This window comes from Ostrinia nubilalis, chromosome 14 (genome assembly GCF_963855985.1).
Source record: "Ostrinia nubilalis chromosome 14, ilOstNubi1.1, whole genome shotgun sequence".
Classification (NCBI taxonomy): domain Eukaryota; kingdom Metazoa; phylum Arthropoda; class Insecta; order Lepidoptera; family Crambidae; genus Ostrinia; species Ostrinia nubilalis.
In genome coordinates, this window is record NC_087101.1 from 14,305,405 (window position 1) to 14,320,113 (window position 14,709).

Here is a 14,709-nt window from a genome sequence, read left to right on the forward strand (position 1 = left end):
ACGTTGTAACTTTTTTTTAGAGCTGGGTATCAAAGGCGTAAGATTATACGGTGTCGTGAATATTGTGATAAAAAAGTCTCCAATCTCCAATACAAAAAAATATTCCTCTTGGTTCCCACATAGCTTTAGCTTCCGTCATTCTTTTGATTGCTATGACCATCTACCCTCCTCCTTTGAAATGATACACTCAAAATATTAGAAAATGCATTTAATTTACTGTGTACAAAAATAGTTCACTACAATCTTCAATATCAAAAAAGATTTCATTTTCCAGTTGGCTTGGTCTACAAATGCTTATCCAGTTCAGAGATTCCTCGGACATGTCCAAATAGCTAAGTGTGTCTGCCATACTCCTGTTGCATACTAAGTAGCTTCCCTTTTTGATGTATTTTTTAAAGAAGCGCCACATTTCTTTGTGCTTTTCTATGTCAACAAAGAAGTCCAAAACATTTATTATGATGACATCAGCACTTTGAACTACGTCACTTCGCTCTAAAACATCTGAGTTTATAACTTTTATCCTATTGTTGTCCAACGAGTATTGGCTGATAATTCTGTTTTGGACATCGCAGAATTCTTTGTTCATTTCTATCCCAACAATGGTGCCAGCATTTGAAAAGTAGTAAGCCTGTAAAAAATATAATTCTATGAATTTAGTAGCAAAGACATCATAAAACTAAATTTTTCTAAATTAAAGTCTTTATATTGATTTTTTTAGACATAATAGGTACTTACTCCATAAAGTACTGCTCCCAACCTAGATCCTACATCTAGGATTTGTTTGTCTTCTAAATCTGAAGGAAGTAAGACTTTGAATATGTACTGTAAGGATTGTCTGGACATAGAATGTGATATGAGGGTTAATTCCTGAAACAAAAAGTCATTTAGTTATTTTTAAAATTTACATCAATAAATCTGTCTCTAAATATTTAATATGGTTGAAGATATGGTTACCTACCCACTAAATAAAATAAAAAAAAACTGAATTTATCTACCTACAAAGTTAATTTTAACAAGGAACTTACTTGTACATTACGTGAGTTGCAATCTAAACAGTAATGTTTCTTCAGTTTCCCCACTTTCACCAAATCAACCACCTCGTCTTGGTCATACAAGAACTCGTCTACGTGGCATGTGTTGACGGTGTTGCAATCCGCTTGGTCCCCTACCGTTGGCGGGATGATCGTCTCTGATGGCATTTCAGCCTCAAATGGCACGATCTCTTTGATAGTTTCTCCAATCTTTACCAGACATCTTTCAGATATTTGCATCAACTTTTTGGTTTCTAACTCTGGAAAACAAGTTTATGTTTTGGTTAGAATTGTATATTGTAGAGTAAAATTGTATTGTTAAAACACTCGTTGTTATTGAATAGTAGTAAGTTAAGTACCTTTCTTATAAGAACGACTGCAAATCCACTGTTCAATCGAGTCCAACTCAAAATCATTTAACTCTGCAAACAGTTCTAATACTCTAAATTTGGTGCTGACTACACTGTCTTCAGACATTTCAAAGTTTTCCTTCACTCAGATTACAAAATAAGACTGAATTTAATTTATAAATCAAGAAAATGCTTGATTTATTCAAATTCTTTCACAATTAACCTCAATTCTTTTGGATGGATGTCGGCACAGCACAGGTTGTCGGTGTTTTTGACGGTAGATCTGTCAAAATGTTCACGTGTCTCATAGTTCAGAACCAAATAGCCAATCATAATCCGTTTGCTTATCAGTATCATGTAAATGAAATCGTATGATTGGTGGTCCATGGTGAATTGGTGAATTCCACAGATATGGATTAGAGTAGATCGTCAAAGCGTGCCATTCCGATATGTCCAAATGGACATACATGGTCGAGTGATGTTCATGTAATCCGATTACAACAATCGGTTACGATGATTGTACGAGGACAGTAGTACGAACACGGTAGAAAGAAGAAAATAATTACGGATTGAGAATTGTAATTTACAGCACAAGTAACAAATAATTAATTAGAATAAAGTAGCAGTAGAAGAAGTAAAAAGTACCATTGTTTTTAATACATGAGTCGTCTAGTTTCAAAACCCGCTAAAACGCTCCTGCAACTAATTTCTGTTTATATCTCTAAATGATGCTACTGCAATTTTCTCATCATACTGTTCAATCATTTTCGATCAAAATACACTAAAAGACTACTAAACTAGCACTTAAAATTAGGTTTGTGTTACAAACTCCGCTAAAACGCCGTCCGTTTCTTTCAAAACCCTCTAAAAGTTGATTGACCAATGGTAGCACGGTATTTTGGTCACGTGACTGCGAAATCAGTATGGAGATTTTTTATAACGTGGTTGCTTCATAATTTGCTCTTATCAAATCCCGCTAAAATACAACATGTCCGTTTCAAATCCCATTAAAATCGAATGTTCGTAACAAAATACGCCAAAATGAAAATAGTTTTCATTATAATTCAAATTATATTTAATTTAAAGATAAATAGCAATGAAGAATGTTCACTAATTTTGTTTTTTAGCTTTCTGTATTCTCTGTTAAAAATAAAAAATACACGTGAAAGAATTATTTCGATACGTCAATTAGTTTCCAAGATATTGAATTTTAAAAGTGCGGGCGGCGGCCGGCCCGCCATTTTATGCGCGTGACGTCATATTACAACGACTGGCTCATATTTGTATGGGTGGAATCTTGCAAGCTGAATTAAGACCCACTTCCAGGCAACCGATTAAGCTGAAATGTCGCAAACACATGTGATTTGGATGACCATGCAATATTATGATGACATGGAGCTGATCTGATGATGGAGCTGGAAGGTGGCCATAGGAACTCTATAATAAAACGACTTAAATGCATCGAGTTTGGGCTCGTTCGTTTTGTATTGATGAGTATTTTAATTCTATATAGTAATCGGGGTCTAATGATGGAGCTGGAAGGTAATTCGCAATAAAACGACACAATCGCATCAAGTTTGGGTTTGGTTCAATTTTAATTTCTGTGATGGGTCTGGGTGTTAATATGTATAATAAGTTTGTATTTACAAAAAATAAAATATTTAAGTATGTTTATATCCGTTTTCTAGTGAGCGGACGCTGTGAATGTACGTCACACGGGGTCACGTGACCGTCGGCGGGACTCAATATTTAAGCGAACTTTGAATGCCTATAAAATCATAACTACTGGGTATTTTTGAATGAAATAAAAACTAATGTATTTGTAAATGTAAAAGCTTAACTGTAACATAGGTTTCAAGTGATTTTGCATACCTAGTAACATTCTCAATTACTGTTAGTATTGCCAGATGACAATAATAATTCGTATCATATTTTTTTTTTGCCTAAGGCCAAAGCTATATGGATAAGCGGTTTTTTTCAATTTCTCGAAATCTTATCAAAATCGTTTTAGCGGGATTTGAAACTAGACGCCTCACATAAATCCTGCGATATACTCTTAAGAGTTAAAACCATGGTCCCTGTATGTGGTGCACTTATACTGATCCCAAGGAACCGTACTTACTCATAACACACACTGATCCATGTATTCATGCACTTGACAAATTTATGTCTTGAAACGCTGGTAGGGTAAAAAAAATAACGAGATTTGACGATTTGTAAGAATTGTTAGGATATAGAATTTTATCATGAGATGACATGTTGCTGGCAGGTTTTATTTTAAGAGTAAACAGCAATAGAATAAAGTTTGAAAATAATGACAGGTGTAGAAAAGCAAGAAAATGTGACATTGTGTCATTGTATTATTGAATTTCGATAGATTCAGTTGTAAATGTTTTAATATTTAATATGTAATAGATTTTGATAATATTTTAATAATAAAGTGTGAAGTATTGAAGTGGCGTTATTATGATTGATTGAATAACCTCCCAGGAGTTGTGTGGAGAGGCACACTCCTCGAACAGACACATTGCCAAGTATTGTCGGCAGAATATGAATGCAAATCGTGGATGGAAAAATAATAACCTGCAATGCTTCAGATGTCTGAAGTTCGGACACAAACATACGGAGTGCAGTCAACAAACGAACTGTATGTACTGCAAGCATAATTCGCATTACACGAAATTCTGTCTACAGCAACAACAGCATGTGAGTAATTTTATTCCTTTAAAAACAACTGTGGACTTCATCCTGGATTCAGGAACTAGTAGTCATATTGTTACGTCTGAAAACTATCTGAATGACAAAGAAGACATAAATTATAGAATTATGACTGCTGATGGAAACATACATCCAGTTAACACCATGGGAAATATTTATACAGACAATATTAATTTTAAGAATGTTTTATGTGTACCCCAACTTAAAAAGAATTTATTATCTGTGTCTAAATTAGCTGATGATAATTATATTGTTAAATTTTACAGAAATAAATGCCAAATCATGGATCAGAACTCTGAGTGTAAGCAGACAGGAGTTCGCAGAGAGGATGGCCTTTATTATGTGAAACTGCCAATGGACATGTCAAAGTCAGTCGTGCATTCGAGGTCAGACAAAACATTCCTTATTAAAGGCTTCTGGCATCGTGCCTTAGGTCATGTACCTATAAACAAGACTAAAGACCTTGTTTTAGGTATAGATAGAAACTTAGTAGATGATGTAGACATCTGCGAAGTCTGCATACAATCTAAGCTTTGTAGAAAACCTTTTAAAACTGTTAGATATAGAGCTACTAAACCTTTAGAAATTATTCACAGTGATATTTGTGGTCCTATTGGAAAGGAAACATGGGATGGCTACAAATATTTTATTACATTTTTAGATGATTATACACATTTTGTTAAAGTATTTCTTCTTAAAAACAAGAACGAAGCTTTTTCTAAAATTTTAAACTTTATCAATTTGGCGGAAAATCATTTTAACACAACAGTTAAAACATTCAGATGTGATAATGGTGGAGAATACACCAGTAACCAATTTAAAACTTATTGTATTTCCAAAGGTATTAATATTGATTATACAATTCCGTATACTCCTCAACTGAATGGTAAAGCTGAACGGTTAAATAGGTCCTTAATGGAACGAACAAGAGCTTTACTCTTTGATATGCAGCTACCACATGAACTATGGGGTGAAGCGGTTTTAACTTCTGCTTATTTATTAAACAGATGTTCAAACACAGTAAACACTAAAACACCGGCGGAGATGTGGTTTAATAGAATACCAAATTTAAAACACTTAAATATTTTCGGATCATTAACATACTTTAAAAATAATTTTCAGTTAAATAAACTTGACTCAAGAAGCAGTAAAGGGCTTTTAGTAGGTTATACTAATAACGGATATAAAATATGGGATCCTTTACATTTTAAAATCTATTATTCAAGAGATGTAACGTTTAATAATAGTAAGAGTGATGTTAGTGAGTTTTTGAAAACGTGTTATAGGGAAGTGAGACTAAGTGATTTAAATAATTTATTTAAAGAAATTAGTGTTGATATTAGTGATGAAGTTATTAATAGTGATATTAATGGTGATACTTGTGATGAAGTTATAAGCGGTGGTGTTGGTAATGAGGAAGTTAATGAAGATATTAGAAATGGTGTTGAAGATAATGGTGTTTATGAAGAAAGAGTTACTGATGTTTTTGAAGATAGAGTTGAAGATGTTGAAGTTGATGGTGGAAATACTGAGAATATTGAAGATTGTATTGAAGAAAATATAAATTTGAGAGGGGAGGTTAGAGAAGATTCAGCTGTTGAAGACAGTGATGGTTTAAGGATTTTACCAAATAGAGAGAGGAGATTACCTTCTAGGCTAATGGATTATGATTTAGAGAGTTCGTTTTTAACTTTTACGGAAGTTTTGAGTAGTGTTGATAAAGATTTATGGAAGAAAGCAATTTATGAAGAAAAAGAATCTTTAGAGAAGAATAAAACATGGGAAATTGTAGATAGGCAGGAAGCAGGAAATAGAAAAATAATATCAAGTAAATGGATTTTTACAATAAAGCCTGGTGGAAGATATAAGGCTAGATTAGTGGCAAGAGGTTTTTTACAAAAGTATAACATTGATTATAAAGAAACATATAGTCCAGTGGTAAACACAACAAGTGTTAGATTGTTGTTGGCTATTGCAGCTCAACAAGGGTTTAAAATAAAGCAGTTCGACGTGAAAACAGCATTTTTATATGGGGAATTAAATGAAGATATTTTTATGGAGATACCTTTAGGATACAACATAAAGGACAAAGAAAATAAGGTGTGTAAATTAAAGAAAAGTTTGTACGGGTTGAAGCAAGCGCCACTTATGTGGAATAAGAGGTTGACGGAATTTTTGAAGAAATTGGGATTGATACAAATGAAATTAGATCCATGTGTGTTTCATAATAAAAATAAAAATATATACTTAGCAATTTACGTAGATGATGGTATTTTAATTGGTAAGGATGAGATATGTTTAAATAAAATAATAAATCAATTAGAAACGGAATTTGAAATGCGGAAATTTAATAAAACTGAAAAGTTTATAGGTTTTGATGTGTTAATTGAAGAAAATTTTATAAAAATTTTTCAGGAAAGTTATATAAATCAACTTTTAGATAAATTTAAATACAAAAGCTTAAAAGATAGTAGTCATCCAGATATTTTGATAGATACACATCAAGAGGGGAAAGGTGGTGATGATGATGTGCATCGTTATAGGCAATTAATCGGCTCGTTGTTGTATTTAGTGAACAAAACAAGATTAGATCTGTCGTTTCATGTTGGTTATTGTAGTAGACATCAGGAACATCCTAATTTGAATGATTTTGCAAATATTAAAAACATTTTTAGATATATTAAAAATACAGTTAGCAGTGGTATAAAATATGTTCGTGGTAGCGATCTAAGTTTAAAAGCATATTGTGATGCAGACTTTGCAGGTGATCCTGATACTAGGAAGAGCACGACTGGTTTTGTAGTGTTTTATGGTGGTGGTCCAATTCACTGGTGTTCTCGCAAACAGTCAGTAACTGCTTTGTCTAGTACTGAGGCTGAATATATATCTGCAGCCGAGTGTATAAAAGATCTGCTTTACATTCAGAGTTTGATTCATGAGTTGACAGGGGAGTTACCAAAAACACAATTGTTTGTTGATAATCAATCAGCAATAGTTTTGATTAAAAACGGAATCTTAAATAGGAGGAGCAAGCACATTGATGTGAAATACCATTTTATTAAGGAGAAATTAGATAAAAATTTATTAGAAATTTATTATTGTCCTACTAAAGACAATTTGGCTGATATTTTAACTAAACCACTGGATAGAACAAAGTTTTTGAGACTTAGACAATGTATAGTGAGTGATACATAGTGGACATTTGTGATGTGACGAATTATGTAGGTTTATTAGAATATAAGGTTTTGGGAGTTAACTTGAAATTTTAATTTTAAGTTAGTTATGTAAGGTGTTTAGGTTAATTAATTCAAAAGTATATTTGTTGTATGGTTGTATTGGGTAAGTGAGTTAAGTTGGGTTTTAAGGAGTAGATAGGTAGTTGTTATGATTATATAAAGATAAAATTCAGAGGGGATGTTAGGATATAGAATTTTATCATGAGATGACATGTTGCTGGCAGGTTTTATTTTAAGAGTAAACAGCAATAGAATAAAGTTTGAAAATAATGACAGGTGTAGAAAAGCAAGAAAATGTGACATTGTGTCATTGTATTATTGAATTTCGATAGATTCAGTTGTAAATGTTTTAATATTTAATATGTAATAGATTTTGATAATATTTTAATAATAAAGTGTGAAGTATTGAAGTGGCGTTATTATGATTGATTGAATAACCTCCCAGGAGTTGTGTGGAGAGGCACACTCCTCGAACAAGAATTACTTTATTTTAAAAAGGTAAATAAAGATGTTTTTGGTTTTGTATGTATCAAATTATCAGTTTTATCGGAATTAATTAATTGTCGAATCGAGTCACACGATATCTTTCGATGACTTTGCGAATGCAGTACGATGATACGATTATTTTTACGTTGCGGCAATCACTAAAATTCGCTAAAATGACACTAATGACGTTTAAAAAGTGGCACGCTCGGCTTCATACAAATTTTTTCACATGCTGCATCTATCCATATCTGTGGTGAATTCAATGGAAAATTTTAAAGTCGTGTCGTGTCGTTGTGGATGATGTTTGTGTCAAAAATGACACAAACGGCTAGGTATTAGTTTGACAAACGTTCAAATAACATCCTCATTCGTGAATTTGGGTTGTCGAAGGCTGCACGCTGTTTTTTCGTGTTTTTAAGCTAAATAAATTAACATTGTAACTTGTGACTAAACAAAACGAGTGCTAATGAATCACCATTTAACTCAAGGTTGATACCAAGTGATATAATTTTCTTAGTCGGGTTTAATGTGTGTTAAAACTGAGCACTTTCATTTTACATGATCTAAGTTTTGTTTAATTTTTGACCGGACATAACTATTACTGAAATGATGAACGGAGCGAGTTCACATAGTAAGTCGATAGGGATCTGGATGTCGGACAAGAAAAGTCAAAAACTCAACTGGAAGGAGCTCACAAGAGCTTGCTCTTCACATGGGTATAATCTTGTAAAGGTAAGGTTTTTGTATTACTCATAGCAATTAAATACTTCATAACTGTGTAAAATGCATCTTCCTAAGACTATTGGCCAATTGGATTTAGTTTTAGATATTTGTAAAAATTATGTTCAGTAGATATTGATCTGTTAAAATACTATCAGATTAACTATGTCATTATTTCAATTTAGCTACAATCGAAAATTGGCAAATAAAGAGCAATGCAGTGAATAATTGGACAGTCAAAGCTGCTTATTTGTTTGGAAAATTAATAGATAACAATCTGTTTCAGCTGGACTTGGACAGGCCTTTAGAAGAACAAGGTCGAATCGATATATTTCTTCATAAACTCACAGACATCATTGCGGCGGCTGACCAAGGTGACCCAAAGGCAAGTATTTGTCACTCGTAAACAACTGACCCTGTGACACACTTCAATGGACACGCCTCCAAGGTTGTTTTGTAACTAAATTATTCATCAAAGTGATTTAATAATCCAGTATCAAAATTTGTAGGGTATATTTTACTAGTGATGATTAAGTCTGCATAAATGTTTATATTATTCTTTTAAAAAAATATTTTTTTATGTATTCTTTAAAAAAAATTGATGGATTTATTATCACACATAAAATTAACAAACACATAAGAGTACTTGATTTTAGAAAAACAGATTTCTATTTTATCAATCTGTCGAGATGATGGTAAAAGGCCCGACGGTATGACATTAATTCCTTGGTCTAAGGGTCGGGCATTGGTCTGGGATGCGACTTGCTGCGACACTCTTGCCCCCTCCCATGTGCCTTCCACGTCGAGGGCTGCAGGCGCTGCGGCTGCTTCAGCGGAATCTTTGAAAAAAAGCAAATATTCCGCTTTAGACAGCTGCTACCGTTTTGTACCTTTCGGCGTGGAAACGCTGGGACCTTGGGGCCCGGAGGCCAAAAAGCTTTTCACTGAGCTTTCCTCCCGCATCATCGAGGTCACCGGTGACCAGAAGGCCGGGTTCTACCTTGGCCAGCGTTTAAGCCTAGCGATCCAACGCGGAAACGCTGCCAGCCTTTTGGGCACCGCTAACCTCACCGACAGATCTGGGGATAGGGATACTTTTTTAATTTAACTTTTATTTTCCTTTTTTGTAAATATTGTATTTTTTTTTTTGTAGATAGTATAGTTTTTAAGTTTGTAAATTACCTGTACAAATTTAGTTTGTTATTGTTTAATAAAGTAATCAATCTGTTACTTTCTCAATAACAAGATATTAAATGCATCATATTATTTACATTAATTTATTAATTACTAACAACAAAACTTTTTATAGCAACATTAATTAATTATGATTCATTTTTAAAGGTTATCTCTTGTAAACATATTTACAATAAATTTTTACTTGACTATAAATAGAATGGAGAAGTAAACAAAAAATGAAATTGAATAATTAAGTAATTGATATTTATTAACTTTCCAGGCATCACAAATAATTGGTCGTGTAGAGCAATATTTGTCAAACCATCCCAACATAGTTGTAATTGATCCTTTAGACAAAGTGAGGATATTGTTAAACCGGTAAGTGTATTTCAATTTTACTCAAATAGATACACATTTTCCAATATTGTCAATAACATTAAATAATAGCTTTTGTTGAAAAAGAAACTAATTTCTCTTTCTAATGTGTTAGATGGTTAATGTAATAATAAACAGTAAATAACAAACCGCTATCAGACAGAATAAATACGTACTTGACTCTTGTTACATTGCTGATTTTATTGTGTGAACAACACATTTACTTTGTACATAATATTCATGTAAATAACATTACAGGTACTGCTACTATTCCATTCTGCAAGATGAGCCATCATTCAAAAGACAAGGGATATACACACCCACATTCGCTGAATTCACTTCCAGCAACATTAGAGATAATGTAGAAATAATGAGGCAACGAGGAGTCACATTCCCTGTCATATGCAAGCCCACTATTGCACACGGGTCGAAGTCTGCGCACGAGATGATTGTGATATTCAATGAGAAAGGACTCAGTGTGTGCAAACCGCCCTGTGTCGTACAGAGCTTTGTCAACCATAATGCAGTACTGCATAAGGTGTTTTTAGTGGGAAACAGGTGAGGGACAAGTAAAATAAATAGTGCAATTTTAAGTCTAAGGGCGCCTTCAAATTATAGGCGTGAGGAATCGCAGTTTTAGCACCACTACCGTAACAATTCGTCGCCGACGCCGCAAAGGGGCGAACTTCATACAAACGGTCAAAAATTTTGTTAAGTATAATACAGAAATACTCCATTCTTCAAGCACTGTGGTTTTTTTGCTCTCCTGTATAATTTTATAAAAAAGGGTTAGCCAATTTGCGTCATCGGCGACGAAGTGTACAACTAGAAGTATCACGGCAAGCGCGCCTAGATGGCACCACTGTAGCGCTTCCTCACGCCACTAATTTGAGGGTGCCCTAAAAGCAGAGTAAATACAAATGAGTAGGTCATCTTCATAGAAACCAGAGTAAATACAAATGAGTAGGTCATCTTCATAGAAACCAGAGTAAATACAAATGAGTAGGTCATCTTCATAGAAACGTCGAGCGCGGTTTGTATGTGAGCGCGCCAATACGTATGCGGCGCGCACGCACACACTGACAAAATTTAGCGTGGATTAGCGGGGAGTTGCGCTGAAAGTAAACATTTTTATTAGCATAATATAACGACGATGATTTTTGATTGATTTTTTTGTAATTATAATTAATGAAATAGTTTCTATTCTTCTCTGGTAATTTTTTCAGATACCACATTTGCGAGAGACCCAGTCTGAAAAACTTCTACGCGTCAGATGATTTGGAGCCAATTTTCTACAGCACAGGAGAGGTATGTAAAGCAGACAGCCAATCCACACTTTCAATTCTAGATCCTCACGATAAGGCTGATATTCGAATGACGCCGAATGAGGATAAAATCAGGAGTATTATCAGAGTTTTAAGAAAGAAGATTGGTTTGTTGCTGGCTGGCTTTGACGTGGTCATAGATAATAGTTCGGGTGACCATGCAGTCATAGACATCAATGTGTTTCCAAGCTATGATAACTACCCAGATTTCTTCGAGCATTTCCTGGATTGTATCGACGAGAGTGCAAACAGGACTTGTAGTGAGCACGGAGAGTGCAATGGTGTGAACGAAGATTATTCTTCTAGTCATCTGTTGAATGGTTTGATGAATGTCGGACTGGAACCAAGTAGATTTGGTGTTACTGGTATGAATATTAATTAATTATAGTTTGTGGACCCATTAAATTATTGTTAGTAGTTGATGTGTTCATAACTCAGATTTATACATTTATTTTGAACACAAGTCAATATATAATCCAACTTACACTTCAGTTCTCTGTTGGAACCAGCCTTCAAATAAGTTCAAGTAAAAAATACAGCAAATACTGCCCTGAAGGCTAGTGCCTTGTTGGGCTAAGGCCACTGTGAAACGCAATTGCAACGAAACTGCAACTTCTAGTTACATTTGAGTTGCATTTAAGTTTGTTGACGCGTTTGAAACCGGTTTGAAATGATCGCGTCATGTGTGGTCTCAACGGAATCTTTGGCAGAAACTTAGATGCAACTCAAAAGTAACTAGAAGTTGCAGTTTCGTTGCAATTGCGTTTCACCGTGTGTTCTGGGCCTAAGTCGACAAAAATATACCAATTTATGATAAATGTTTTGAATGGGCCCTCTATTAAGTAGATACACGACTATATGTCTTTTATCTATATTAATATTCTCTTTGTTATTATGATCTGACCATATTTATTAGTGTTGCCAGGTTGAATAAAAAAATATTGATATTGTTTAGAAACTCCTTTATGAATAATTGCACCTGATGTTAGCACTAGAACTAGGTTATGGAAAATGTGATTAAAACAGCGTTATGCTTGTTAGATTTTATATTCGAACAATATAGGTTAAGTTAATGTATTTTTGTATTACATATTGTTATGCTAGAAGCGATTATGTATAATTAATTAGTTACAGCTAGAAAACAATAGTGAGCATATACAGATTAGAAAAGCAATAATATTGTTTTGAACAAGATTAATAGAGAGTTTAGAGCATAGTTCTTTGTCTATGAGTACTTTGCTATTGAACCATACCTTAAATTTAACTCAATGGTATGCTTTTACCGTCCAAAATAAACTACAATAGTGTGTCACCCATTCTATTTTAATGTTGCTGTTATATTTGTATACTGAAGTAGTTATCTCTGTATCAAGCATAAGCACCTTTTTATTTAGTTTCATTGTAGATTGTTGTGAGTTAAAATTGATGAATTTTTGTATCTAAAATAGTGTTGCTGAACTATCGATATTTCGTCCGTCGATAGTGGACGATAAATATCTCTATTCAAGTGATTAGAGACGCCACTGCCAATCAAATCCTACTCAAATTAATTATTTGCTGGCATCATTTTGAACTTCTCCATAGAAACTGTGGTAAATATTGTTTGGGTGTTTAAAAATTATGGATTCTTATTTGTGTCAAATATACAGGTTTATTAGAAATGCAAAATTTAATTGAATGACTTGAGAAATAACATACAATTCGAACTAAGGCAGACTATTTGTATCTTTTGAATGTTGCATACAATGAAATATGATGCAAAATCACATAACTACTGATAGCATAGTATCGATGAATATCGATTTGATTATAACAGACAATATTGTAATAACTTTAAAAAATCAGTGCTATCGCGCTATCAGAACTATCGATACGTTGGTTTTGTCTTTAAATATCGATAGGTCGATACTAAACTATCAGTAGGCAACACTAAAGTGATGGTAGGTATAATGTTATGTTAAGACTGACACATGCGCGGTGATTATACAAAACATATTTACGTATTTTTTGTAGGTATTAGTCTAAAAGTGCAATTCTTCGCTAATAACTCATTGGTACCTGCATTATCTGTATGTATTTGTATTGAGATGAATAATTGTCTTTTATCAATTCTGTCTAATGTATGAAAATTAATTGCGAATGTTTTAATTAGTATGTATTAATTTACTATGTATTAAGGATAAGCGTGGTTGATATGTATATGTCTGGAATTCTGGAAATTGTGTGTAGACAATGTCAGTCAAGAAAATTATCTGAAGTAGAGCAAGAAATTAATTTTATACACCACCACTCATCTATAAGATTGATCCACTATGTAGGCCATAATATGGCCTATTCGCATTCACCATCCTTTTGGCTTCTAAGCTACAGATTATTCCTTAAAACAGTGGATACTTTCCATACCGAAATACACTAAACAAAACCTTTTATGAATGCCTGGATGTATGACAGTGTCATAGTAAGTCTTTTTCACTGTTTTAAAGAGTGTTCCGTCGTTTAGATGCGAATTGGTTGGTTGAAGAGAACAGGTGACAAGGCATATTCGGATCAAGCTGGTAGGTTAGAAAATGGCGTTGTTTTAAAACATTTTTCAATTGAGATAGGTGGTATTTCCAGTGAGTATTTAATTTGTGATATCAACCACAATTTGTATTTATAAGTATTTGCCTTGCTAATCTTAAACCGGGAACTTATACTAAACCTAGATTACCTATATTTGTAGTTGAACGCTATGCTCGTATTTACTGAAATATTGAAATAACTGACTATATTCTGTTTGTTTTAGAGCTATAGTATAAGTATACACCATTGTACTATCGATATCGGCCACAGTGCTAACTACCCATTGCCGGTCATGTCGTCTCGTTTTATCGCAAAGAATGAACATTTGATGAGAGCGAGAGCAAAAACGATGGGTACTAAACACAGTGGAAGAAAGAAAAGAAAGTGGAATTTTTAGTAAACGAGGACATTTCACCCAACTTCATCTTCCAGGTGAATTGAGTCGACTAAAGCGGTCGCCTTTGTTCACCTAGAAATTAATTCACCCAGGTGAACAGATGTAAAGATTAGCAATAAAACTTGCAAGCTGTTTACCACTGTGTAAATAGCTGTGGCAAGCCAACTTCTGCAAGATTTACAGTGGTGACAGCTTGAGGAAGTCAATTTCTGCAAATTTTATTGCTAGTCTAAACCTCGCTTAACATAACAAGAACGGTTAAAGTAATTACTTTGTATAATCAAAGATAATCGAGAGAATTACTATCTCTGTAAGAGTTCCAATATAAGCAAT

The 14,709-nt window shown here is 33.7% G+C and overlaps 2 protein-coding genes across 2 annotated transcripts; one reads left to right on the forward strand and one right to left on the reverse strand.

Moving 5' to 3' along the window:
• Positions 1 to 193: 193 nt before the first annotated feature.
• Positions 194 to 1,638, reverse strand: LOC135077916 (uncharacterized). The gene is made up of 4 exons (XM_063972446.1): positions 1,391 to 1,638; positions 1,026 to 1,291; positions 736 to 867; positions 194 to 628 (listed from the first exon to the last, which is right to left on the reverse strand). The coding sequence occupies exons 1-4, from the start codon at positions 1,506 to 1,508 to the stop codon at positions 209 to 211; spliced, it is 936 nt and encodes a 311-aa protein (XP_063828516.1). The 5' UTR covers positions 1,509 to 1,638; the 3' UTR covers positions 194 to 208.
• A 6,564-nt stretch (positions 1,639 to 8,202) lies between these two features.
• On the forward strand, positions 8,203 to 11,994 carry LOC135078234 (inositol-tetrakisphosphate 1-kinase-like). The gene is made up of 5 exons (XM_063972836.1): positions 8,203 to 8,553; positions 8,828 to 8,926; positions 9,998 to 10,095; positions 10,351 to 10,650; positions 11,319 to 11,994. Exons 1-5 carry the CDS (start codon positions 8,428 to 8,430, stop codon positions 11,797 to 11,799), a joined length of 1,104 nt encoding a protein of 367 aa, XP_063828906.1. The 5' UTR covers positions 8,203 to 8,427; the 3' UTR covers positions 11,800 to 11,994.
• Positions 11,995 to 14,709: the final 2,715 nt, after the last annotated feature.

Coding starts and splice junctions, on each gene's coding strand:
- LOC135077916 (XM_063972446.1), bottom strand. CDS start 1,508: ATGTCTGAAGACAGTGTAGTCAGCACCAAATTTAGAGTATTAGAACTG. Junction 1,292..1,390: donor CAGTCGTTCTTATAAGAAAG/GTACTTAACTTA, acceptor CTTGTTTTCCAG/AGTTAGAAACCAAAAAGTTG. Junction 868..1,025: donor GCAACTCACGTAATGTACAA/GTAAGTTCCTTG, acceptor TTTTTGTTTCAG/GAATTAACCCTCATATCACA.
- LOC135078234 (XM_063972836.1), top strand. CDS start 8,428: ATGATGAACGGAGCGAGTTCACATAGTAAGTCGATAGGGATCTGGATG. Junction 10,096..10,350: donor GTGAGGATATTGTTAAACCG/GTAAGTGTATTT, acceptor ATAACATTACAG/GTACTGCTACTATTCCATTC. Junction 10,651..11,318: donor GTGTTTTTAGTGGGAAACAG/GTGAGGGACAAG, acceptor TAATTTTTTCAG/ATACCACATTTGCGAGAGAC.